This window comes from Pogona vitticeps, chromosome 4 (assembly GCF_051106095.1).
Source record: "Pogona vitticeps strain Pit_001003342236 chromosome 4, PviZW2.1, whole genome shotgun sequence".
NCBI lineage: Eukaryota > Metazoa > Chordata > Lepidosauria > Squamata > Agamidae > Pogona > Pogona vitticeps.
Genome location: NC_135786.1, coordinates 36,246,791 through 36,270,895, shown reverse-complemented (window position 1 = coordinate 36,270,895; position 24,105 = coordinate 36,246,791). Strand labels below are relative to the sequence as shown.

Here is a 24,105-nt window from a genome sequence, read left to right as displayed (position 1 = left end):
TTCTGTGCTCTGAACATGCCCAAAGAGCCTGAAAACCCACAAAAACCATTAGATCCCGGCCGTAAAAGCCTTCACGAATACAGTCTTACAGGTGTTCATGTAAGGTTCACATAATTTGGGTGTAGTCAATGGATGAGGTGCTGGGACATGTCTTAGTGGACTGCCTAGCCATGCACATGACGATCACCAGCACCTCATCATTAGCCGCAGCAAGTTATGTAAATCTTATATGAATACTAGTGATTCCAGCCAATTTCCTATAGATGTAATAATGCAAAAAATTACAGCAGCTATATTTGAATATATTCAAAACTAGGGAAGGAAATCAGCCACACAAGTCTTATTTTGGGTGAACTATCATCACTGTTTTCTTCTGCAAACTGTACTTCCCATAATTTACAGGTAGCCTTGAACAGATGTACGCTACCTTGCACAAAATCATCATGTGACAAGAAACAATGCACTATCGTAATTGATTCTGTATGGCCATACTTTCTTTCAGAAATGCAATGAAAGGGTTAGCGGATTAAAAAGGTTTGAGCTAAGCAGATGGCTAATGCTAGTCATGAACTAGGAAGAGGGCAGGAATGGGCACTTGGGGCCATCTAGTCATACAACGAAGTGCAGTATGTCCTATTACCTTTTGGAAAGCCACAGCTAACTATTATGTACCTTCATAATAGTCAATCATGAAGGCTAGAACCTTGCTTTAAAAAAATGAAATCCAAGATTTGCCACTAGATTTCATGCCACACATGGCATGTGTTGATAGGTACATGGAATGCAAGAAGAGATGAATGATTAATGATTTGAGATATCCACTAGTTGCCTTAAAAAATCACCAAAAGTGCTAGCATGCCTAAATATTATCTGCAAACACTGTACAGTCAACCCTCGACTTAATCCGTTCCGGAACAGCGTTCATAAGTTGAAAAGTTCTAAGTCGATTTCCCATTTCCCATAGGAATGCATTGAAACTCCGTTAATCCGTTCCGGCCGAATAAAAAAATACAAAAAAATAAAAATTAAACTTAAAATTAAAAGCACCAAACACTGCAAGCCCCTGGGGCTGCAAAAAACAACCTCACCATCCCAATCCCACTCTGCAAAAGAATTTTTTTTCTGGCAACCAAGTCTCACTCAGTTCCCTGGCTTCCCCGCTGCCTTTCTCCGGCGCTGCTGCCGGGCCTGGACCTCCGCCGCCGCTAGCAGGTCTGCTCCTGAGCGTGGGGGGGAGAAAGGCTGGATTGCCTTTCTCTCCCGCCCTGCAGCTTCTCCCGAAGGGCTGCTCCTAATGGCTTTTGCGGCAGCAGGGAAGCCGGGGGGGAGGGAGGCGATCCACAAAGGCATTGGGAGCAGCCCTTCAGGAGAAGCTGCGGGACGGGAGAGAAAGGCGATTGGCACCTTTGGAGCTCTCAAAGGACTTCCTCCAGTGTTGGGAGGAAAGTCTTTTGAGAGCTCCGAAGGCAAAAAGGCAGGAAGAAAGGGCGGGAAATTCGAATTTCCAGCCCTTTCTCCCTGCCTTTTTGCCTTCGGAGCTCTCAAAGGGCTTCCTCCCATGTCGGGCAGAAAGCCCTTTGAGACCTCCGAAGGCGACGAACGGCTCTGTTGGCAAAAAATGGCATTGACTTGCGAACGCAGCCTCGACCTCGTTCATAGGTCGATGCCAATTTTTAACAACAGAGCCGTTTGTAAATCAAAAAGTTCTTATGTGGGGCTGTTTGTAAGTTGAGGGTTGACTGTATTCCCACTATACATAGAAATCTCATTAACATTATCTGGAATACAGGACGACAGAAACCATTAGCAAACTATATACAGGTAGTATTCTTCCTTCCTTTCTAAATGAGAAGACAGCATATTTGTTTTAAAGCTGCTTTTCTGAGGGTGATTTGACTGGAGCCAAGCCAACCATCTTGAAGTAGGACACCAGTTGCTTGGGAACCTCCGCCAACACTGTCTGAGCAAGTGCCTCACGAGGAGCCTACAAACAGTACATACAGAGAAATAAATGTTACAATGCACACTCTCCACAATATAAGGGACAACTAAAAACAAGTCAGTCCTTCAGAAAAAGGTGACTAAATACGTATCCTAAAAACAAAATATTTTATAAAAGTTGGCTTAATATATACTATTTTTAGAAGCATTTTATGAGATAGTACTGTCTATTGTGGGAGGGATGTGGTGGCGTTGCAGGTTAAACCACAGAAGACTCTGTGCTGTGAGGTCAGAAGACCAGCCGTTGTAAGAGCGAATCCATGCAACGGAGTGAGCTCCCACTGCTTGTCCCAGCTCCTGCCAATCTAGCAGTTTGAAAGCATGTAAACATGCGAGTAGATAAATAGGTACCACCTTGGTGGGAAGGTAACAGCGTTCCGTGTCTAGTCACACTGGCCATGTGAGCACGGAAACCGTCTATGGACAAATGCTGACTCTACAGCTTGGAGATGGGGATGAGCACCACACCCTAGAGTTGGACACGACTGGACTAAATGTCAAGGGGAACCTTTACCTTACTGTCTATTCTATTTGGGTGCTGCTAAACAGTAGTGACAAAGAGTACTGACAGGGAACTGAAGAGTCCAAAAACCTGTACCTCAGATCAGATTCAATGTTTTAAAATGACTCAGATCAGATCTCTGCATTCCAATGATCATCTGCGGCATCTTAAAAATCTTTGTAGAACAAATTATTTTCTCTACCAAAAATGGTAGAACTTTTTGGAAACATAATTAGGCATTCTTTAACTTACATTTTGGAACTGTCTGAAAGGCACAAACTGGACAATATCGCGTACAACTGGCTCCCCTGTCAAGGACTTCAGGACGCCATCATCTCCATCCAAGAATTCCATGGCTTTGAACTCAGCACTGCCAACTCCCACAATAATAATAGACATGGGCAACTTGGAGGCACTGACAATGGCCTGCCTGGTTTGGTCCAGGTCAGTGATCTCCCCATCTGTGATAATCAGCAGGACAAAGTATTGCTGCAAGAAATGAGATCAATCAACAGACATTTAATAACACACTCAAAATAAAAAAAAATTAAAATGAAATAGATAGATAGACAGAGAGATAGAGAGAGAGACAGAGAGACAGAGACAGAGACAGAGACAGACAGATAACAACAAAGCTTCCAGGGCTGAAAAGTTAAAGTTAGGTATAAGGACTGAGGGGTAATACAATGGAGACCTTATTTTAATTTTTTTTTCATTATTTAATCACCCACAGATTTCAATTTAAAGTTAGATTTATAGTCTTGTGTCCTATAATTTCAAACAGGAAAACAGGAAAGCTATTTTAAAAACACAGCTCAGGTTTCAAGGCAGCTACTTCATGCTAGATTTATTAATTCTATTTTAGTTGATATCATAAATTGAGAAAATAAAGCTTTCTCCAAAATTCAGTTCGTATTTGGAATGTTAAGTCAGACTGCTGTTGCCAGTCAAATAATTACTAGCACACTTTGAAACATTAAAGCAATGCTTCTCCTGAGAAAATGTTAACCCTTATTCATTACATAAAAAACAAAAGCTTAAAACCGCAGATTAAATCAAGCAGACTCACTGAAGCAGTCCTTTGTTGTGCTGAGTGAGCAGCAAACCTAGCAACATGATTTATAATTGGAGAAAAGTTTGTTGGGCCATAAAGACGAATCTGAGGCAATGCCTGGCGATAAGCATCCACAATTCCTTGGATACCTAAAACATAAAAACAACAAGAATTACTGAGAAACTTTTGATACTAGTTTCTATGCAGGTACCTATGAGTTGACGGGATGTGGAGGCGCTGCGGGTTTGTTTGTTTATTTGATTTGATTTGTACCCCGCCCACCTGGTCTATAAGACCACTCTAGGTGGTTAAACCGCAGAAGCCTCTGTGCTGCAAGGTCAGAAGACCAGCAGTCATAAGATCGAATCCACGTGACTGAGCCCCCGTCGCTTGTCCCAGCTCCTGCCAACCTAGCAGTTTGAAAGCATGAAAATGCAAGTAGACAAATAGGTACCACCTCAACGGGAAGGTAACAGCGTTCCGTATATAGTTGCGCTGGCCACGTGACCACAGAAACTGTCTACGGACAAACAATGGCTCTATGGCTTGGAGCACCACACCCTAGAGTCGGACACGACTGGACTAAACGTCATGGGGGACCTTTACCTTTCTAATGAGTTTTATCACTCTAAAAAGAAAAAACAAATTCACCAAGAAACTAGGATAGCAATGTAAAATTAGGACACCAATCTGAAATTCAGAGTGGATTAAAATTGACTTTTTAAAAAAATTTAAATCAGATTTAAAAAATTTAAATAGGATCCATTTTAATGAAATCTTTTTGAAAGAAAAAACCTATCTAAATCTAGTTTTCTATTTAAGATAAGTTATAGTTAAAAGGTTGTTCGGTATGAAATAAAGCTTATGCAGCAAGAGGTTGTATATTCATACAATATTTACATTTTTGTACATATAATATTTACATTTTTTGTAAACTAACTCAATTAATCTATGTTATCCAAACTGAGATAACAATGCACTTTTTACAGTAAAACTGGTCTAAGATAAACAAAATTCAGGAAAAGACCTTGATCCCATTGCTGTTCTGCAAATCTATGTACAAACAATGAACACGGCGTGGTACAGCGGTGCCTCGATTTACGAACGTCCCAATTTATGACCATTTTGAGTTATGATCAGCTCCGGCCGCAAAAATTTTGCTGCAACTTGCGGCCAGAGCTTCCAGTTACGAACAGAAAAAGGCAGGGAAAAAAGGTGGGGAATTCAAATTGCTAACCATTGGTAGGTGAAGAGACTGCTTCTTTGTAGCTCTTGTGCCCCAACAGTTAGAGTGAGCATGATCAGAGGAGGCTTCGGACTGCATGGTAAGGTAAAGTGCTGCTTTCTGCTTTTTTAAGAACTGTTCTGGATGGGTTTTGCATCGTGGTTTTGGGTTTGGTGGTGGGATTATGTTTCTATGCTGTGATAAGTCTTGCATGGTTTGTTTGTTTGTGTTTTTTCCCCATTTCCAATGGGTCTTGGGGGGGTTGTTTGCTTTTTGGGTTTTCCTCCCATTTCTGATGGGTCTTGGGGGGTTTGTTTGCTTTTTGTTTCCCCCCCCCCATTTCCAATGGGTCTTGCAGGGTTTGGTTGCTTTTTGCTTTACTTTTTTGCATATCCGATGGGTCTTGCATGCTTTGCTTGCTTTTCCCCCCCTCCCCCTTCAGATTAATCACGTTTCCAATGGGTCTTACAGTGTTTTTGTATTGGTTTATTTGGTGATTCTTTTCTTTGGCCGGAATGGATTAATTGCATTTCAGTGCATTCCTATGGGAAATGGTTCTTCGACTTACGACCATTTCAAGTTAATACTGGAGTTCTGGAACCAATTAAATTCATAAGTCAAGGCACCATTGTATCTGGGGGGATTGGTTCCAAGCCTCCCCATGGATGTCAAAAAACATGGATATGGCAAACGCTATACATTGCATAGTTTCTGGAACTGTCTAGTGGCCAGTTCTGGTAAATACACCTTGGAAATACATATAAATACATATTTCAGTGTGAGGCATATTTAGTATCTTCAGGCAACGGATAAGTGAATCAGTAGATTCTGATCCTGTGGATAGTGGGGTTCCTACTGTACCTTAAATGCTAGGTTTGATTCTTGTTTGGAAGATAGTTTGATTTTTTGAAAGATATTTTGTTTAACCACCTCAGTTATTAAATATTGATGTTTAAGTAAATATAATGCTATACAATGTTATTTAAGTAGTTCTCCAAATATGAGTGATTAATCTATTAAACAAGAATTAGTTATGATATAGCTGTTTTACTAATCTGACCGGTTATTTATTATTCTAAATATGACATCTTCATCTGGTTGCAAATATTGAAAGACTATAATGACCAGCAAGAATGAGTCTTTACATTTAAATATCATGATTTAAGTCAAGTCTTACCGATTACTGATTTAAATCATGATTTAAATCAAATGCACCCTGCTGAAATATAGCCTCCCTTCTATTTCAGAACTCCATTTACAGGATAAAGGAAGTTGGAAGAGGCATATCTGTTGCCTGCCCTACCAACTCAGAAGCACATTTTCATTCCTGGGACAGTTTTTAGGGAAACTTTTCCACAGCTCTTCAAATAATTATTTTATTTTATTTTTGCTGAACATTTTGGAAAATGTTCATTCAGCTTAGTAGAAGTTGCAGCCTGTGTGGCCCTTTTTGTCCTACTTTTTAGAAACCATATTTTACAGCTAATGGAAACTCTTAATTATTATGCACCTTATGTGATCCAAAAAGATGTGGTACAGAAGAATCTGAAGAAATTACTCCTTATAAGGTTGCAAGTATGAAGCAGAAATAAATGTACAAAATTATGGAAAAAACAAACGGGAAGACTTTTTCTCGTTTTTTTTTTTAAATACTAGATCCTCGTGTCATCTACTGAACCTGAACTGAGGGAAACTTGGGATAAATGAAAGCATATTAGACAAGATGTCAATAAAAGAATATCAACTGAAGTGGAATGGTGGAAGATCCAACACCAATAAAAGACAATATATATGAATATATTTATAGAGGATAGACCCATCGGTGGCTACTGCTCAGGATGGCTATGTATCACTTCGTATCAAAGGCAATCTGCTTCCATACATCAAAGACTGAATTAAAAATATAGTAGCTCTCATGTCCTGCTATCAGACTCCCCACAAGCAATAAACTAGCCACTGTGCAAACCTAGGACTAGAAATGCTTTTGGTCTGATCCAACATGGTTCTTCTCCTGTTTTTATCTAAGATCTTTAACTTCACTTCCATGTCAGTCAGGATGAATTCCGGGCTTTCTTAACAGCTGTTTCTCTTTGTTCTCTTACCCATACCATACTCTGGCTTCTTTTCAGATCTTACAGATCTCCCATTAACACCTAACTAATATGCTTCAATTCCATGCCTTCTTGCAACCCTTGTTGCACAATTCGAACGCTACAGGCAGCTAAGACTTATGGTCAACAGAGATTGTATCATTCATCTACTTTAACTTGACAAAACCCTCAGGAAGCAATGCTGTTCTTGTTTTAATTTTTAACAGAAAAATACCCTTTTATCCTCTTCCTTACAAGCTACACTATATGTGGGTCATGAAGAAAAAAACAAATGCTCACCTTGGCAGTAGGGATTGGTGGGGTTAAAGTTCAATGCAAATTCATGTGAGACCTGCAAAGATAGACAAACTAAGTAATTAGCCAAAAGAAGTCAAATGTTCACAACAATTCTCTAACTAAAACCACCTACCTGCCAATCTGGAGGAACCTGGGCTCCAAACCCGAAGGCAGGAAACAGTTTATCACTGAAAGATGAAACAAAACACAAAAATTGACATGTTGTTTTCATGTTCACTGCAAGCTAAACAAAAATTATTTATTTCTTTAAAACAATTAAGCCCACCTTGCTCCTTAAAACAACCCAAGGCGGCTTACGTCATTAAAACTAACAGTGAGTACAAAAATACTATAAAGGATCAAACAAATACTATGCAAAAAAACCTTAAGGAACATCAAAACACATTCAAAGAAGGTGGTATAACAATCCATTTAAAAAACTCCATTTAGGCAGCCAGTCACTCAAGGTCTTTGCCTGCTTGTGGAAGGACAGCAAAGATGGGGCCAGTCTAGCCTCCTGTGGCATGGAGTTCCAAAGTCTGGGAGTAGCAACAGACCTTCATGTTACATATACTGCCAAAGAAACCAAATTTTAATATCAAGTGGACTGAACCATAAGATCCAGGGAGGCTGGGTTCTGGAAGCCAGCAATGCATTTCGCCTTCTCCTTCAATTCAAGGCAGAAATAGCATTCTAATATTCACTGTCACTGATTTTCACTCCAAGTTTCTAATTTCTGTACTTTCTGAAACTCATGAGATGCTAATTTTTAGGAAAGGAATACAGTCAATTATGCTTATGCATAATCAATAAAAATCACAACAGCATAGAGGCAAGTGCATTACATTGCCTCCTTAGCGATAATATTTTCAAGGTCAAACTAAGGTCACACTTAGCGAGTTGTTCAAAGTGATGCTCTGCTAATAGATAAAAGGTATCTGTTTACCCTAACACAAACATACACCATACACCATCTCCGCATGTTGTAAAGTATCTTGCTTTTGTTTTGTGACTAACTGGTCAATGAGAGGAAAACAGGAGATTTATTTGCAGGTCTGATTGTTCAGGCATTAGCTTTGACAGAAGTGGAAGGAAAGCACCAAAATAGCAGAAGATATACATTTCCCTTAATGTGTACCTTGAATTCTTCCTGTTTATCGTCTCTCCACGCCCTGCATATTTTTATACATTTGTTTCTGCTCCATACTTGCAACTTTAAAAGTGAGGATTTACTGGGACTCCTTTGCAGCACATCTGCTTGACATGCTCCACAAGTTTATGGGTGGAGGCGGGAGCTACTTAGGAGAAGATATGACTTCTAACTACTGACAATTTCACATCTACTGTAGCTAGACTGGCTAAAGGTAGTATAACATACGTGTCATAATCCTGAATCACATTCCCCACAGTCCAGATGGCACTGAGATACTCATTGATCCCATTCGGGCTTATATAGTGAAGAGAATCTGGTGACTTTGGATCGCCATTGGAGCCAGTGAAATCTATGCCCACCTGACAAAAAAATAAAGAATAAAAATCAGTAAAGAAAATGTCTTTTCACAGATTTGGATCAAAGAAAAACCAGTATTTATGGCAACTGGTTTCAAGCATATCCAACAGCAGAACAGATAACTGCTGAAATAACCACCCAATCATCATAATCATCATCATCTTAAAATTGCAGAGTTGGAAGGAACCCTGTGTGTCACTGAGTCCAACGCCTATCAAGGAGGCACAGTGGGGATTCAAACTCCCAATGTCTGGCTCCGCAGCCAGAGACCTAAATTATTATTATTAGTTTTATTTATACGCTCCATTTCTCCCAACAAGGGACCCTAATCCACTGAGTTACCCAACCGTTCTGGATCACTAAAGTGTAGATCAGGACAAGGATTTGCAGCATCACAGCTGAACACAGGTCAAATGCAGTTTCCCTTCTCTTTGCTAGCAAACTGCGACCATGAAAAACAGATTATCAGAGCTTGAAAAAGTTAGGCCTTTTTGACTACAACTCCTAGAAACTCATGGTCAGCATAGTCACAAACTGCACTGTCTTGGACTCAAAGGTGTAGAGGATCTACAAGATTTAGCCCTTGCCTCTGCCAATAAATTAGCTTTTGATCAATGTAAAGGGCAATGGATTTTTCACAGAAACATATAAATAGCAGAGGATTATGTTTCTTTTATAAATAGGAGGCTTGTGAAAGGTGACAACTCACTGTGAAATTAATCTGGCAGCCTCCCATGATATAATCCAGAAAAGAATACTCTCTTTCAATCTGGAAAAAAAACAAGAATGGATATAACTTCTATTCTTAGAATAACAAAAAAGTGAACCATCCGGCCTGAAATACTTTTTACCTTGCAGGATTTGACTCTAACAATTCCAGAATTTTTGTAACTTTTCTTTTTTCTCTTCTTTTCAGGGTGAATACACTCAAATTCCACCTACAGGAAAGCAACATAGCAAAAAAGGTTACCTTGCCAATGAAATCTAGAATTTAAACTTTAAAATGGCACAGGTATATCATTTTCAATAAGCAACAATTTTACTTGAAAAAAACCCAAACAGTACATGGTGGTAACATGCATAAAAAAGGATTGTGACCAATGTACTCTCTAATTTTCAGCCCCACTCTGCCCTTGCATGCATGGCTTTGCCCCTACATGTGCACACGAATTCGCCCCCCCAGCAGGATTCTGTTGCAACCGGAACCTAACGTGATCGCTGCATGGAGGAGGAAGACAGCTGCATGGAGAGGAGTCGTGCGCGTGCATGTGCCCAGCTAAGCAGGAATCTTGATGGTGACAAATTTGCCATCTGCATGGACACCCCCAAGTTACAACAGCTAACTTTACAATCCCTGTCCTTTATTTTTGTTGTTGTTAAGTCGTGTCCGACTCTTCATTCAACACCATCCTCCCATATCCAAAAGTCACTTTTATGAGCCTTATGACAAGCACTGTAAACTAGCATGCTTTACATCACCAAGTGTGCCAATAAAATACTGGCAGTGGGAGAGGGAAGAAAGAAGACAGCAGAAGTCAACAAGGAATCCAAAGAAAACAGATGGGGTCAGGAGGTGAAATAAAGTGAAATTCGAGGTACGGCACCTTGCAGGCATACAGTCAAACGCAGAAATGAAACAGAAAAGAAAATAGACAGTGGATGTTGCAGGAGAGCACCCAGCAAGCCAGCAAGAGAGAGGAGGTGTTAAGACAGAAGTGAGAAGACAGCAAAGGTTTATTTTATAAGACATGAAAATTCTACAGGGGAAAACCCTAACTTAACACTGACCCTAATGAAAAAATTGGGTTCAGCTTAAAACAACTAACTTTACAACCACCATCAGAAAAGCAATTAGCTTTTACATGCCAGGATTTGCTATATATGGTGAATGCTAACAGATTACATTGCACAACAGAAAATAATATACAGTAGGACCCTGTATCTGCGGGATCAATATCTGTGGTTTCATTTATCAATGGACTGAAAACATCAAAAATATTAAAAGAAAAGATCCAAAAAATTTTAAAAAAATGTATCACCGTAATAGTCCACCAGATAGTGCCAGACCATACTAACGAATACTTGTTAGTGAAGAATACATAGCATGGTCCCTACTGTCTTCTAGTAGCCAATTCTAATAAGGCATGTTAAAAATTTCTTTGTTTTATTATTATACACACACACATATAGACATTGGCATAGTGTAAATTAGGAACCTCTAAATATTGAAGATACCTAAAACATTATCTCAGGGAAACCAAAAGCATAAATTACAAAAGGACTGACTTCATTGTAAAATATTTAACATGGGCTGTACATACTATATTTTTTCAGGGCAACAAAAGGTATAAGTTGCAACAGGACTGACTTTGTCGTAAAATGGCATCACTTCAGAGACAACTAAATCAAAGACGCAACCAATCTAACCGTAACCTTTAATAATGAATTAAAGTTCTGAAAATATAAAATATCTTTATTTCTCCATCCAATGACTAACAAGGAGATTAATTTGTAGACTCATCCAATTTTAGCATTAATCATTCAAGATATGTGGGTTCCGCTTAAAACAACTCACTTTACATGCCTAACAATTTGGAAAAAGCAAATTGACCTCTGTTGTTCACATGTCCAAAGCTATACAGTGAATATAACAATTTTACAGTGCTCTTTGGTACAGGAGGCATTTCTAACTCTTCAATGAATGTCTTGAGATATTGAAATAGTATTTTTGTGTTATCCCATAGCAAAAACATCCCAAAAAGGAACACTATCATTATAACACCATGGCATTTAATCAAGTCTCAGCACTAAATTTACATCCTCTTAAACTAGTAAATCCTCTGACAGAGATCAGAGGAGAGAGAATACTGCTGTGGAATTAGGAAAAAAAATCTTATGGTGGAAAAAAGTGATAGGTAAAAAAAATCAAGGATTACTCTTGGAGGAGATTAAAATTTGCCTTAACATATTACTTGACCACCATGCTATACTGGCTCCACTCCTCAAAGGTTTTGACCTCTACTGTACAGAACAACCTATTTTCATCCAGTCCGAGAGATTTTACTTCTGTAACAATCAGGACCAATCTAGCCATGTGGCTCATACAGTTTTTGTTTTGTCTTCTTGGTCTCCCAGACCAAGCATTTTAGGAATCTAAGATACTACCCTCATGGCAGATTTCAGCAGAAGAGCGTTTCTAGCACATCTAAATGGAATTAGAGCACTTCTTATTATCTTTAAAAGTAGCTGCTATATTCAAAATATCTGGGAAACTTCCAGGCATAGAACTGAAGTTTGGTTGATTGCATGCATGCATCAACAGACAAATCCACAAATAGCTTTAGGAAAAGCAATAAGTACAGCATTTATATGACTCTTCTTTGTAGTTAGCCACTGTCTTAATTTAAATCAAGAAAGAATGTAAAAGCTCACCGGAGAGCTGCCACTTGCATTCTGTAGTTGGGAGAGATTAGTTTCAAAAGTGCCTATCAAATCATGTGACCCATCACAATCATAATCATTACACTGGACCTGAAAGGAAAGAAACAATAGGCAATGGACAACAGGGACTTCATAAAGGAAAGTTACAGCTGCTCACCACTTGATCTCTTGCTTCCAGTAGCTTTGCAGCGATGCATGTGAACTCCCCTATCAAATCTGAAGTGGTGCTGTCATCCATATCACTAACTGAAACCTGACAGTAAGAAAGACATCTATGAGTCTTTCAGCAGAACGTAACTTACTTACTTGTTTAGTCTCCAACAGAAAGACTACTCAGATGCAAAGCAGATTAAAAATACTGTACTGTACTGCTCCAAGGCTAAACACTGAATAACAATCCATTCATAGAAACAAGCAGTCAACTAAAAATAGGAAACAGAAATCAATTCTTGTATAAAGCTTCATTTAAAAAAAGGTATGAAACTGGGTCCAAAAATGGATCCACTACTTTTCCAAAAGTGAAAAGTAGCCTCAACATGATTATGTTAAGACTAAGTTGTATAACACTAAAATCTTACTTACTTTAAGGATTTTGCATGCGTACTTTTTCTGATACTTTTTCCAGACATGCAAAAATCTAGAAGCTCATACTCAAAAATCAAATCAAATATGACCTGAATGTCCGTGCCAAGACATTTAATACAAAAAATTAGAAAGATTAAAAACAAAAAGTCTGATGCACTGATTAGAAATGTGTGTGACGCTGCATAAAATCCTGTTGCTTAGCATAGCAGATTGCACTGGAGCAGAGCCAATGAATCAGTAGGGATTTGGTGAGTCAACTCCTCCATAAAATAGAGAGGGTACCTACCTGTAACTCTGGTTGTCCGAGTGGTCATCTGTGAATTCACACTAATGGGTTTAATCTACACTTGCGCAGAGGTCTCCAGAATATTCTAGAGCTAAAACATGCGTTCGCTAGGACTGCCCCCCGTACACATGGTCTGTCCATCCTAGTGATTACCTCAGTTCCCCAAAACCTGCCACTGCTCAAAAATAAGAGAGACATGACGGACAGAGGGGAGGATGGGCAGGAAGTGTGAATTCACAGATGACCACTCGAAGAACCAGAGTTACAGATAGGCAACCTCTCTTTCTTCTTTGTGGTCTCTGTGAATGGACACTAATGGGTGATTAACAAGCTTACCTCATAGGTAGAGGGACGTCATGGCAACAATTAAGACAATACCGCATGTCCGAAGACCCCATTTGTCTTGGCATGCACGTCAAGACGATAATGGGATGGGAAGGTCGATGGAGTTGACCATGTAGCAGCCCTGCAGATGTCTGGAACTGGGACGCCTTGAAGAAAGGCCGTGGCAGCAGCCAGCGCCCTGGTGGAGTGAACCTTGACACTGGTTGGGAGAGGCTTATGGGCGAGCTGGTATGTAAGACATACAGTTGTGTTCAAAATTATTCAGCCCCCACTGAAATTGAATGTTTTGGCCATTTTGACATTGATTTTGATCATTCAGTCATCTTGCTTACATTTACATGAAAGAGGCACTTGTAGGTCAGAGAAATATAACCTTAAGTTTATAATGAAATAACCACAAATGTCTTTTCTGTGCTCACATCATTATTAGTTTTTATTCAACCCCCAAGTGACATTCAATCTTAGTACTTAGTACAACATCCTTTTACAGTTATAACAGCTTTTAAACGTGAAGCATAGCTTGACACAAGTGTCTTGCAGCGATCTACGGGTATCTTCGCCCATTCTTCATGGGCAAAAGCCTCCAGTTCAGTCAAACTCTTAGGCTTGCGCACTGCAACTGCTTTAAGTCCCACCAGAGGTTCTCAATCGGATTTAAGTCTGGTGACTGCGATGGCCACTCCAAAATGTTCCAGCCTTTCCTCTGCAACCACGCTCTAGTGGACTTGGAGGTATGCTTGGGATCATTGTCCTGTTGAAAGGTCCAACGTCTCCCAAGCCTCAGGTGTGTGACGGACTGCATCACATTTTCATCCAATATCTCCTGGTACTGAAGAGAATTCATGGTACCTTGTACACGCTGAAGCTTCCCTGTACCTGCAGAAGCAAAACAGCCCCAAAGCATTATTGACCCTCCGCCATGCTTCACAGTAGGCAAGGTGTTCTTTTCGTCATATGCCTTGTTCTTCCTCCTCCAAACATAGCGTTGATCCATGGGCCCAAACAGTTCTAATTTTCTTTCATCAGTCCACAGAACACTATCCCACAACTTTTGTGGTTTGCCCACATGACTTTTGGCATACTGCAGTCGACTCTTCTTATTCTTGGGAGACAGCAAGGGGGTGCGCCTGGGGGTTCTGGCATGGAGACCTTCATTACGCAGTGTGCGCCTTATTGTCTCAGCTGAAACTTCTATACCCACATCTGACAAATCTTTTTTCAGTTCCTCAGCAGTCACACGGGGACTTTTCACCACTCTACGCTTTAGGTAGCGCACAGCAGTCAAAGTCAGCATCTTCTTTCTTCCACGACCAGGTAGCATTTCAACAGTGCCCTTTGCCTTGAATTTGCGAATGATGCTTCCTATGGTGTCTCTTGGTATGTTTAACTTCTTTGCAATCTTCTTATAGCCATTGCCCTTCCTGTGAAGACAAATGACCTCTTCTCTTGTCTTCCTGGACCATTCTCTTGACTTCACCATGTTTGTAACCACACCAGTAAATGTCTAGAAGGAGCTGAGTATCACAGTCATTTTAAAGCTGCCTAATTGGTGCTTATTATGCTTGATTGGTGCTCGGTGACATCCACAGGTGTTTTCAATACCTGATCGAAAACACCTGAATGAACCTCTCTTCTTCAGAGTGGTAGTCTTTAAGGGGTTGAATAATTGTGGCAATGAAGAAACCACGAAAGAAACATTTACTACTGTATTACATAAACAATTGATGTTATTTTAGTTGCATTTGGTTCTTTAAAACGTCCTTGTAGGATTTCATTCTGAATACAATTCCAAATGTACACTATAGTCCCTAAACCCTTTTACAGCATTGGGGGCTGAATAATTTTGAACACAACTGTATAGTCTGCACAATCCACTGTGAGATAGTTTCTGTGGATATCTGTGCTCCTCTGAGAGGTGGATGAGGTGATATAAAGAAACACTTAGATTTGCAAAAAGAGGCGGTCCTATTGACGTAGAAAGCGAGGGTGTGCCGTACATCCAAGAGGTGGAGTGATCGCTCAACACCTGTTGATGATTTTGGGAAGAAAGTAAGTAGAATAATTGGTTGACAGAAGTGGAAATCAGAAATGACCTTAGGAAGGAAGGAGATGTCTGGATATAGGATAACTTTATCTGGATGAAATTGTAGGAACGGGGGGTCCACATGGAGTGCTGCTAGCTCCGATGCTCTACGGGCAGATGTGATGGCGATGAGAAACAAGACTTTGAAGGAAAGTAAGTGCTTGGAGAAAATGGCGAGAGGTTCAAATGGTGGAAGTGAGAGACATTTGAGGACAGTGTGTAGCAACCACTGGGATGTTGAAGAAGGTCTAGGAGGATTGAGGCAAGCCACTCGTCGGAGGAATCACTTTAGAGCGTGATGCCAGAATAATAAGGTGGCATCTGAGTCCTGTGGCTGGTACGCTACGATAGTGGACATGTAGACCTTGATTATGGATAAGGAGAGGTGGCAGTCAAATAAGTAGGAGAGAAAGGCCAAGACTGCTCCAAGGGTAGTAGGAGCAGTGGGAATGATATTGTGCTGAGCAAACTTTTGAAAGACCGACCATTTGTAAGAATAAAGCTGATTCGCCGCAGGTTTCCTAGAGTGGGAAAGGATGGTGTTTAGGGAGGGAGGATCTGCCAGGCTGTTAAGAGTGTAGGTCTGGATGGTAGGTTTGTCTGTGATGCTGCATGAGGAGGTGAGGGAGGCAAGCTGGATGGATGGACTGGGACATCATGGTGGTGAGCATTGTAAACCAAGGTTGTCTCAGCCAATACGGAGCGATCAGAATTGCATTGGCGCAGTCATATCTCAGCTTGATGATGGTTTGGAGGAGGAGTGGTATTGGAGGAAAGAGGCAGAGTAGGTGGGTGGTCCAACTTGCCATGAGAGCGTTGCCCAGAGATCCTGGGCCGATCCTTGCTCTTGAAAAGTACATGGTCCATTTGGTGCTGGTTGCCATAGCGAACACATCTATAGGTCAAGGATGGGGCGTAGAGTATTGTCTCATTTGGGGATGAGGAAGTAGCAGGAGAAAAAAACTGGGTTGGAAGTACTTGGGGTGATGAGAGATATGGCCTTCTTTGAAAGAAGAGAGTGGATCTCTGATTTGAGAGCAGTGGAAAGGAGAGTGAGAACAATCCGCGGTGGTGCTATGGAGAGAAATTCTGTCACGTAGCTGATGCCAATGATTGATACCACCCACGAGTCCATGGTGATGCACGCCCAAGATGGAAAATGTGGTGCAAGGCAGGTGGACAGGATGCAAGACGGAAAGGTCGGACAGTCAAAGGCTCTGTTTAGTTTTCTTATCAGGGTGCCTGAATGATTGACGGGGACACTGTTGCTGATTATGGTGACGAGGTTGAAATGAAGATGACAGTTGAAGTAAGTAGCGATGCTTGTCTGGGAATGACTTATACTGGTGGAATGGATACTGACGATGGCACTGATAACATTGAGGCCTGTAATATGGCTGAGTATTACAGGAACGTGCAGTTTTTCTCATCTTTTGTAGGTTATCAAGGATCTAGTCTATCTTGTTGTAGAACAGACCAGAATTATCAAAGGCTAAGTCCTCAATCCGCATTTCAGAATCTTCCGAAATGCTTGCAGAGTGCAGCCAAGCATGTCTTCGTAAGGCTACAGCTGTAACCATGTGTTTGGAGGCTGCTTCGATAATATGTCGCGCCACGATTCATTCTTGTTGTGCCAATGCCATGGCTTCTTGATGAAACCCGAGACCCCTAGACTTGTACTCTCCCGAGGCCAACTGTAGAGAAGGAAGAGCCTTGTCCCAAAGGAACCTGTGGTAGGGCCCCATAGTGGCTAGATAGCTGGAAGCCCTGAGGGTAAAGGATGCAAGAAAGTGAACTCTACGACCGATGATATCTAGTTTCCTACCCTCCTTGTTATTTGAAGTGGCATTAGAATGGTTACAAGAACGACTCTGGATAACATCCACGATTACAGAATTAGGTGGGGATGCTTGGAGAGGAAATCGGTGTTGGTACAATGGGTACCTTCGTGAGATTTAAGGTACCAAAGATGGCTTGGTCCAGGACTGTTTAATAAGCTTGAGTAGTGATGGAATGAACCCCATGTGAAGGGAGGGTCTGGTTTTCATCAATATCCTCATATACTTTGTCGGATTCGGATGAAGTAGGTTGTTGGATGTCTAGATCCATGGCCTTGGTGATGCAGAGAACCAGCTAAGAGTAGGATGAGAAATCCTAAGATGGGGAAGCGGGGTTATCATCAGCTACATCAGAGTCAGGAGTGGGAAGATTTGGTGGTGGCTCCTGTAGGGCCAAGGAGGCAGAGGACTCAGAGTCCGATGAGTGTTGTGATGACAATGATGTGAAGGTATCAGGAGATACGTCTGCCCGACAGTGCTTGGACAGTCTGGTATCATGCTTTCCCTGTACTGATTGTTCGGGAAGGTCCGGTTTCCTCTTTTGAGGCTTCCTAGAGTCTACGGTACTGGGAGGTGGTCCTGCGTAAGTTGTGATAACCTGTACAGATGATGGCCAGTCCCGAGAAGGGGCAGGTACCAGAGGCTCGAGAGATTATTTAGATGTCTTCAGTACTGCAGTCCACGAGACCGAGGCAGCTGAAGCATGGCGCTTGTGAGTCTTTTTACGGGATTTCAGTACCAAGGCGGAAATGGTCTCGTCAGAAGAGTACTGACCATAATAACAGTGAGGATGGTACCAAGAAGATGAGGAGGCAGACAAGTCCAAAGAATAGTAGTATGCATACTGCATACAATTCAGATTAACGAGCTGTTCGATGCCATGGTGCCAATACCGATGCGGACGATGTTGGTACCCCTTAAGTGATGGTTCATAGTAGGAGGCTCATAAACTGTCACACATTTGAACCAATGATGTCGAGCCCATGAGCCTGGATATACCGGCAGTCCTGAGTGATTTGAAGGCTGAGAGATAACAGTATCAGGAATGGCCAGTGTCTTCAGTATGGTAGAGGTTAGCTTTCCTTTTCCTCACAGGAACTAGATCGGCATGAAGACACATTGATCCAGACTCACACCCAGACACAGAGCCAGCCAAAGCTTTGGGGCTCAAGCAGGCCAAGTAGGGTAGTACGGTGACCTCAGCAGAGGTATCAGCTCAAGATGGAGACTGGGTGAGCAGAGGGGAGGGCAGTTGGCCCGATGGAGGCGGGATGGAGTCACGGTATCGAGATCAATAGATGGTTGACTCTGTACAGAAGGATGTTGCACCAACAGTTGGATGTCCACAGAAGGCTTTTTTGATTTCTTTGGTTTGGTACAGGTTGGTTTTGACATAGCTTTAGGTGTTGGGGAGGGACTGAGATGTCGATTCGGATTACTTTGATTTAGCTGGCTTGGTCGTAGCCTTTGGAAACTGCAACAGAGAATTGGTGACTGAAGAAGCCTGTGGCAATTGTGAGACTTGAGAGCTGACCCTATTGGACGGTCCAAGTGAATGCATATTTTAGCTCTAGAATATTCTGGAGACCTCTGCACAAGCGCAGATTAAACCCATTAGTGTGCATTCACAGAGACCACAAAGAAGAACCACTGATTCCAATAGGCCTACTTTAGTTGCAACTTGCATGTTAAAGTAAGTTGCACTAGAGGGAGCCACTTTGAATCAGTGGAACCTTTGGAGGAGTTAACTGACCAAATCCCCACTGATTCAGTGGGCCTGCTCTAATGCGATCTACGATGATAAGTAATAGGATTTCAGATGGTATATTTTAAGGAAAAAGTGTCTCACTTTCGCACTGTGCTTGTTTTCCTCCAAGATACTGAAAGTAAATATTAATACCTTCCTCCTGGAATTTACAAATTTACATGCTACTGAATGGTTTGGAAACAATATTCAGTGAAGCATGATTAGGAATATAATTGTGTAGGTGAAGAAAGTCACAAACGAGGATTAGGAACCTTAAAACGCTAGAAATTACTTCTAAAAGAGAGTACCTTTGACAGCGGCACAAACAGAAAAGTCCACACTGGATACAAGAGAGATCCAGGCCAACACTTTAAAAATAACGGCACAGCCTCTAATAAAAGTGCTCTCTCCAAGCTGCTGCTTAACATCCAAGGAAGAGATGCTTCCTATGAATTATCAATATACAGTATCTTTTTTCTTTAATCTCCTCTACTCATGTAAACCAATCAGTTTTCATCAGTCTCTTCTTGTCCACAGAAGGGAGAAGGCCTTCTGTGGGGCAGTGTGAAGAAGGACATGGAATGACTACTTATCCTGTGAAAGGACAGAACCAACTTCTAGCAACTTACAGCAGTCCTATTTACATATGTCAAACCAAGTGGTGCTTTTGACCGTTCATAAATTAAGTATGATCCTACAACCTCCAAAGCATAAACTTCTATGTGGAAATAATCCATTCATACTAACAATCAACTCTGTTCTACAGCCACTAAAAGATATGGGTTAAACATCCTTAAGGCCTTGATTAAACGTCTTTAAACAGTTCTAAGGCAGCCAGCCATCAAATATTAAAATGGAAGGTTGAGAATAACAACTGAGAAGATCCTTGACATTCAGTTTTTTTTGTTTTCTGATTTCCACTTTACTACCATTTACCTTAGGCTTTAGATTCAGCTTCCCCCAGATAGCCTTAACTAACAGAGAGAGCCAGCACCTCTCTAAATGTCTTAGGGACAGAGAAACAGTATGTTTTGTTCCAAGGAGAGAAAAATGTTGAGAAGATGAGATATGGTTCACAAGGAGCTCAAGAGGAGGTAAGAGGGACGGTTTGTAGACAAAGGGCCTTTTCGGCAGCTGCCCCCAGACTATGGAATGCCCTCCCGACTGAGATTCGTCTGGCGCCGACGCTGATGACATTTCGGCGCCAGGTCAAAACCTTCCTGTTCCAGAAGGCTTTTAATTGAAATAATATTAGCTGTGGGTCTGATGGCAATTTTAATTGTATTTTAATTGTATTTTAATTATTTTATCTTTTACTGTATTGAATTTTAATTATTGTAAGCCGCCCAGAGACCTCTGGGTAGTGTGGGCGGCATATAAATTGAATAAATAAAGAAATAAAGAAATAAAGAAATAAGAAGCAAGCTTGAATTTCATATATAGCCAAAATAGGCAAAATTCAAGTGCAGGTCTCTAACTAGCCTACCTGTTAAACGAATCTAATATTGTTAAGTTTGCTATCTCTTCTGAAGTTACCTGCAATTTCTGCAAATTTTCTTTCAAGAGTTTTCATTAGAAACCATTCAAAGTACATTATATACTTTATGACTCCTATTCTACTGCTTCACAGTGCTGTAACTGAGCACCCATATTACCATACCTCACTTAGCTCAAAACTCAACATCTGCCACACATCTTATTCAGTCATAAAACAGAAAGCTTAGGTTGAGAGAACCTGCTGTCCTGTACAGGACACCTTATGTTTGGCAGAGTGTAACATGCTAAAGTGACAATTTTACTTCAGAGTAGATAAATGGCTTCATTTGTGAGCATCAGCAAAACAATTTCATTATGCAATTTTACTTCTAAGTTCAATATAGAAAATGCAACTTAATAAGACTTTTGGTTCATCATGTTTTAAGATTATCTGTCATTAAGCCACTAGTTTAATTAATTTGGTCACACAAATACAAAATTCCATAGCTTAAAACCAAAGTTTATCAACTTCCAAATGGCTTTTCTGGGACATTCAAGTCATATTTTCAAGTGCTTTCCAAAAAACAGTATTTCAGACTTACTCTGGAAAAGGTAAGTTGATTTTTATGTCTTCATGATCTTGATCTTCAAGAAAAACACATTACTTAAGTGTGTCAGATTGTTTTTTTAAAAAATTTAAATGTTAAAAACAATTTATTTATTAATGTTGCTGTCCACAATGGATAGTAATGACAAAACTACAGTGGACCCTCGACTTACAGACGGCTCCACTTACACACTTTTCGAGTTACAGACTTCTCTGGCCGCAAAATTTAGGTTCGACATGCAGCCAGAGAATTGACCTACAGACCGGGGGAAAAAAAACCCCAAATGGAACAAAAACAGCCGGTTATGGATTAATCGGTTTTCAATGCATTGTGAGTCAATGGAGCCTTGAACTACAGACTTTTTGACTTGCAGCAGCCATTCCAATACAGATTAATTCCGTAAATTGAGGGTCCACTGTAATCTATGCTGAAACCTAGATTAGTAAATGTTACTGCTCAGTTAAGTCCAAGGGACAGGGAGAATGATTTTTATAGAGTAACTATGAAAATCAATTCTGGCCTGGCATGTAGGAGACATCTATAAATGGGTAAATTTCTTGTACTGCTCAGGATGCGAAAGGATTATATTATTAGCAATCATGATCGTCACTACGGGTTTTTATCCCTTGAGTCCATGTTCCAGTTCCCTACATTACAAAACTAAAGGCACGAATGCTACAATCAGGTCATATACACACAGAGCAAGATGAAGTCAAATGTGTTACCAACTCTCTCTTGCCAACAGGGCACGGCAAACTCTTGGCATGTACCACGGTCAAAGACCACTGACTAGGAAAAAAGGTACAACCATCTATCAAAGTGTGGAATTTCATAGCAATTTTCATGGTATGTAACCAACATTCCACTTTGTCTGATATGAGAGCGCATCTATGACTGGGTTACCCCCAACCTAACACTTCAACTTGGATACGACGACGGTTGCAGTTCCTCAGTGGAAACTATTTGTTGTCAGACCATTCTTCCAAAGGTTGCCTCAGTGGAAAGAAAACGATTAGTTTGTAATGATGGATGACAGTGCAAGGGCTTGACCCTACAGCTGCTCTGTATAATCTGGTCTGTCCTGCACTGGTGGGAAATACAGCTGAATCAGCTGTGTCATCCTGCTATTAAAAATGGATTACATATTGTGACTCTTAGACTACAGCAATAAAGACTGTACGTAATCTATCTATTGTAGAATTAGGTGCTGTTCCAAGGAAGTGGAATGAAATCAGGCAAACAGTACCCAAATGGTAATGCTTTATGTACATGGCCCTGCAAGCAGTCAATCTGAGCCATGCTTGTTCAATGGGGTGCAGAAACAGGAGATAAAGGGACAGGGCACATTCTTGGGATCAGTAAAGAACAGAACGGACTTTCAGGATAAAGGATGGATCTAGATGGTGACCATGTTCTTTAAAAAAACAGAGATATTACTCAACCAACAACAACCCTAATTCACACATTATCCGGCTGATGTAAGTGCCACCAGTAAGTCCACAGAGTCAGAGAAGCCTAAGGGGAATTGTCTGCAATAGCTCAAAAAGTGGTTTAGTTCCTATCATAAGCAGCATTTTGAGGATGTCAAAATGAGAATTTGTGACCGGTAAGTGGTAAGAAATGCACTATGGAGAAATCTCTAGTCTAGAGGAGCAGAAAATGACTATTTACTACAGCTAATGGCCTCAAAAAACAATGGAGGTTCACATACTCTCCCTTGTTGTACATAGTGATCAGTCTTAAGCATGTGATCCCTGCCTATTCTATAAAATACACAAAGTTAACTAATGCATGAGGATCTCCTCAATCCAGAGAAGGGAAGCATCATATCACTAATTTTCCTTGCACAGTCAGTATACGTTTGATAAATAAGGAAGTAGAGATAGGTGGAAAAGTAAAGAAGCATACACTTTGATGTAAAGATTATAGCAAGTCAATTTCGCATGGCTTGGCTTTCTTCTGGTTTTGTTTTTAAAAAATCAGACACTATATTGCAAGAGAAAAGACTGTTAATGACCAAGTTTATTCTCCAGGTTGTCTTAAAAAAAGAATAAAAAATTAGCAAGTTTCCCCACCTTGATTGGTTTGTTGAAATCACCACTACAGAATGTTTGTAGAGGAACACTGAATTTTCTCCAGCACGGATTTAAATTGTTCTTAATTACCTATCAGAAAATTAAAAATGAACAAAACCCAGTCACAATCAAAGTATACTTCTAAAGAGACAGTGCCACTAATTCTTTCTCTCCTGCAAAAATCCAAATAGATAGATCTCTATTGTCATATTATTTTTCCATGAATATTCTGTAATATTAGCACATTCAGATTTTTAAATCAATCCACTGACATAAGCTATTGTGTACATACATTCAAAACAGATTACTTCAGTTTTCATATTGCAAAGCAGACTGAAAAATAATATAAGTCCTGACCCACACAGCACTATCAATTGGCAAATTATATTCACCTGAGTATTAATAAAAATGCACACATTTCAGTTTTTAAATTTTCATTTTCATAGCTATGTGAATTTGAATAAGATTCAGAGTTCCATCACAGCATGAGATTCTGGCTGCATACCGGCTACTAGGGTTAATAGGTATAATAATGGCAGTTTGTGATTTTTTCCCCCTCTCAGACATCTCTCCCGGCTTGCTTGTAATCAACAAATACCATGTTTCGCTGAAAATAAGACAGGGTTTTATATTAATTTTTCCTCCAAAAAACACATTAGGGCTTATTTTCAGGGGATGTTTTATTTTTTTCATGTACGACAATCTACATTTATTCAAATACAGTCCTGTCATCTTCTTCTGGTTGCTGCACAATGGTGGAGGGCAGAGTTTCACTTAACTGGGGCTTATTTTGGGGGTAGGGCTTACATTACGAGCATCTTGAAAAATCATACTAGGGCTTATTTTCATGTTAGCTCTTATTTTCGGAGAAACAAGGTAGAAACCAATAGCTTGTCGGATTCTGAGAATGAGAAGTAGAAGGAAGCTTGTGGAAGATGACTG

The 24,105-nt window shown here is 40.5% G+C and overlaps 1 protein-coding gene across 19 annotated transcripts in view; it reads right to left on the bottom strand.

Moving 5' to 3' along the window:
* Positions 1-1,654: 1,654 nt before the first annotated feature.
* The window catches only part of RBM12 (RNA binding motif protein 12), a 63,550-nt gene continuing 41,099 nt past the window's right edge, over positions 1,655-24,105 (bottom strand). For 11 of the 19 annotated variants that reach the window (XM_072997057.2, XM_072997056.2, XM_072997058.2 and 8 more), the window contains 10 exons: positions 23,164-23,253; positions 12,112-12,210; positions 9,531-9,617; positions 9,389-9,448; positions 8,548-8,681; positions 7,303-7,357; positions 7,173-7,224; positions 3,573-3,706; positions 2,756-2,992; positions 1,655-1,984 (listed from right to left, as the gene is read on the bottom strand). In XM_072997057.2, coding sequence (XP_072853158.2) covers positions 1,868-1,984; positions 2,756-2,992; positions 3,573-3,706; positions 7,173-7,224; positions 7,303-7,357; positions 8,548-8,681; positions 9,389-9,448; positions 9,531-9,617; positions 12,112-12,210; positions 23,164-23,253 — 1,065 coding nt within the window. In that variant the 3' untranslated portion in view covers positions 1,655-1,867. Of the gene's footprint in view, positions 1,985-2,755; positions 2,993-3,572; positions 3,707-7,172; positions 7,225-7,302; positions 7,358-8,547; positions 8,682-9,388; positions 9,449-9,530; positions 9,618-12,111; positions 12,211-12,277; positions 12,374-23,163; positions 23,254-24,105 lie in introns of all 19 variants that reach the window. The other 8 variants (XM_078393289.1, XM_078393287.1, XM_078393288.1 and 5 more) reach the window with 2 other exon arrangements.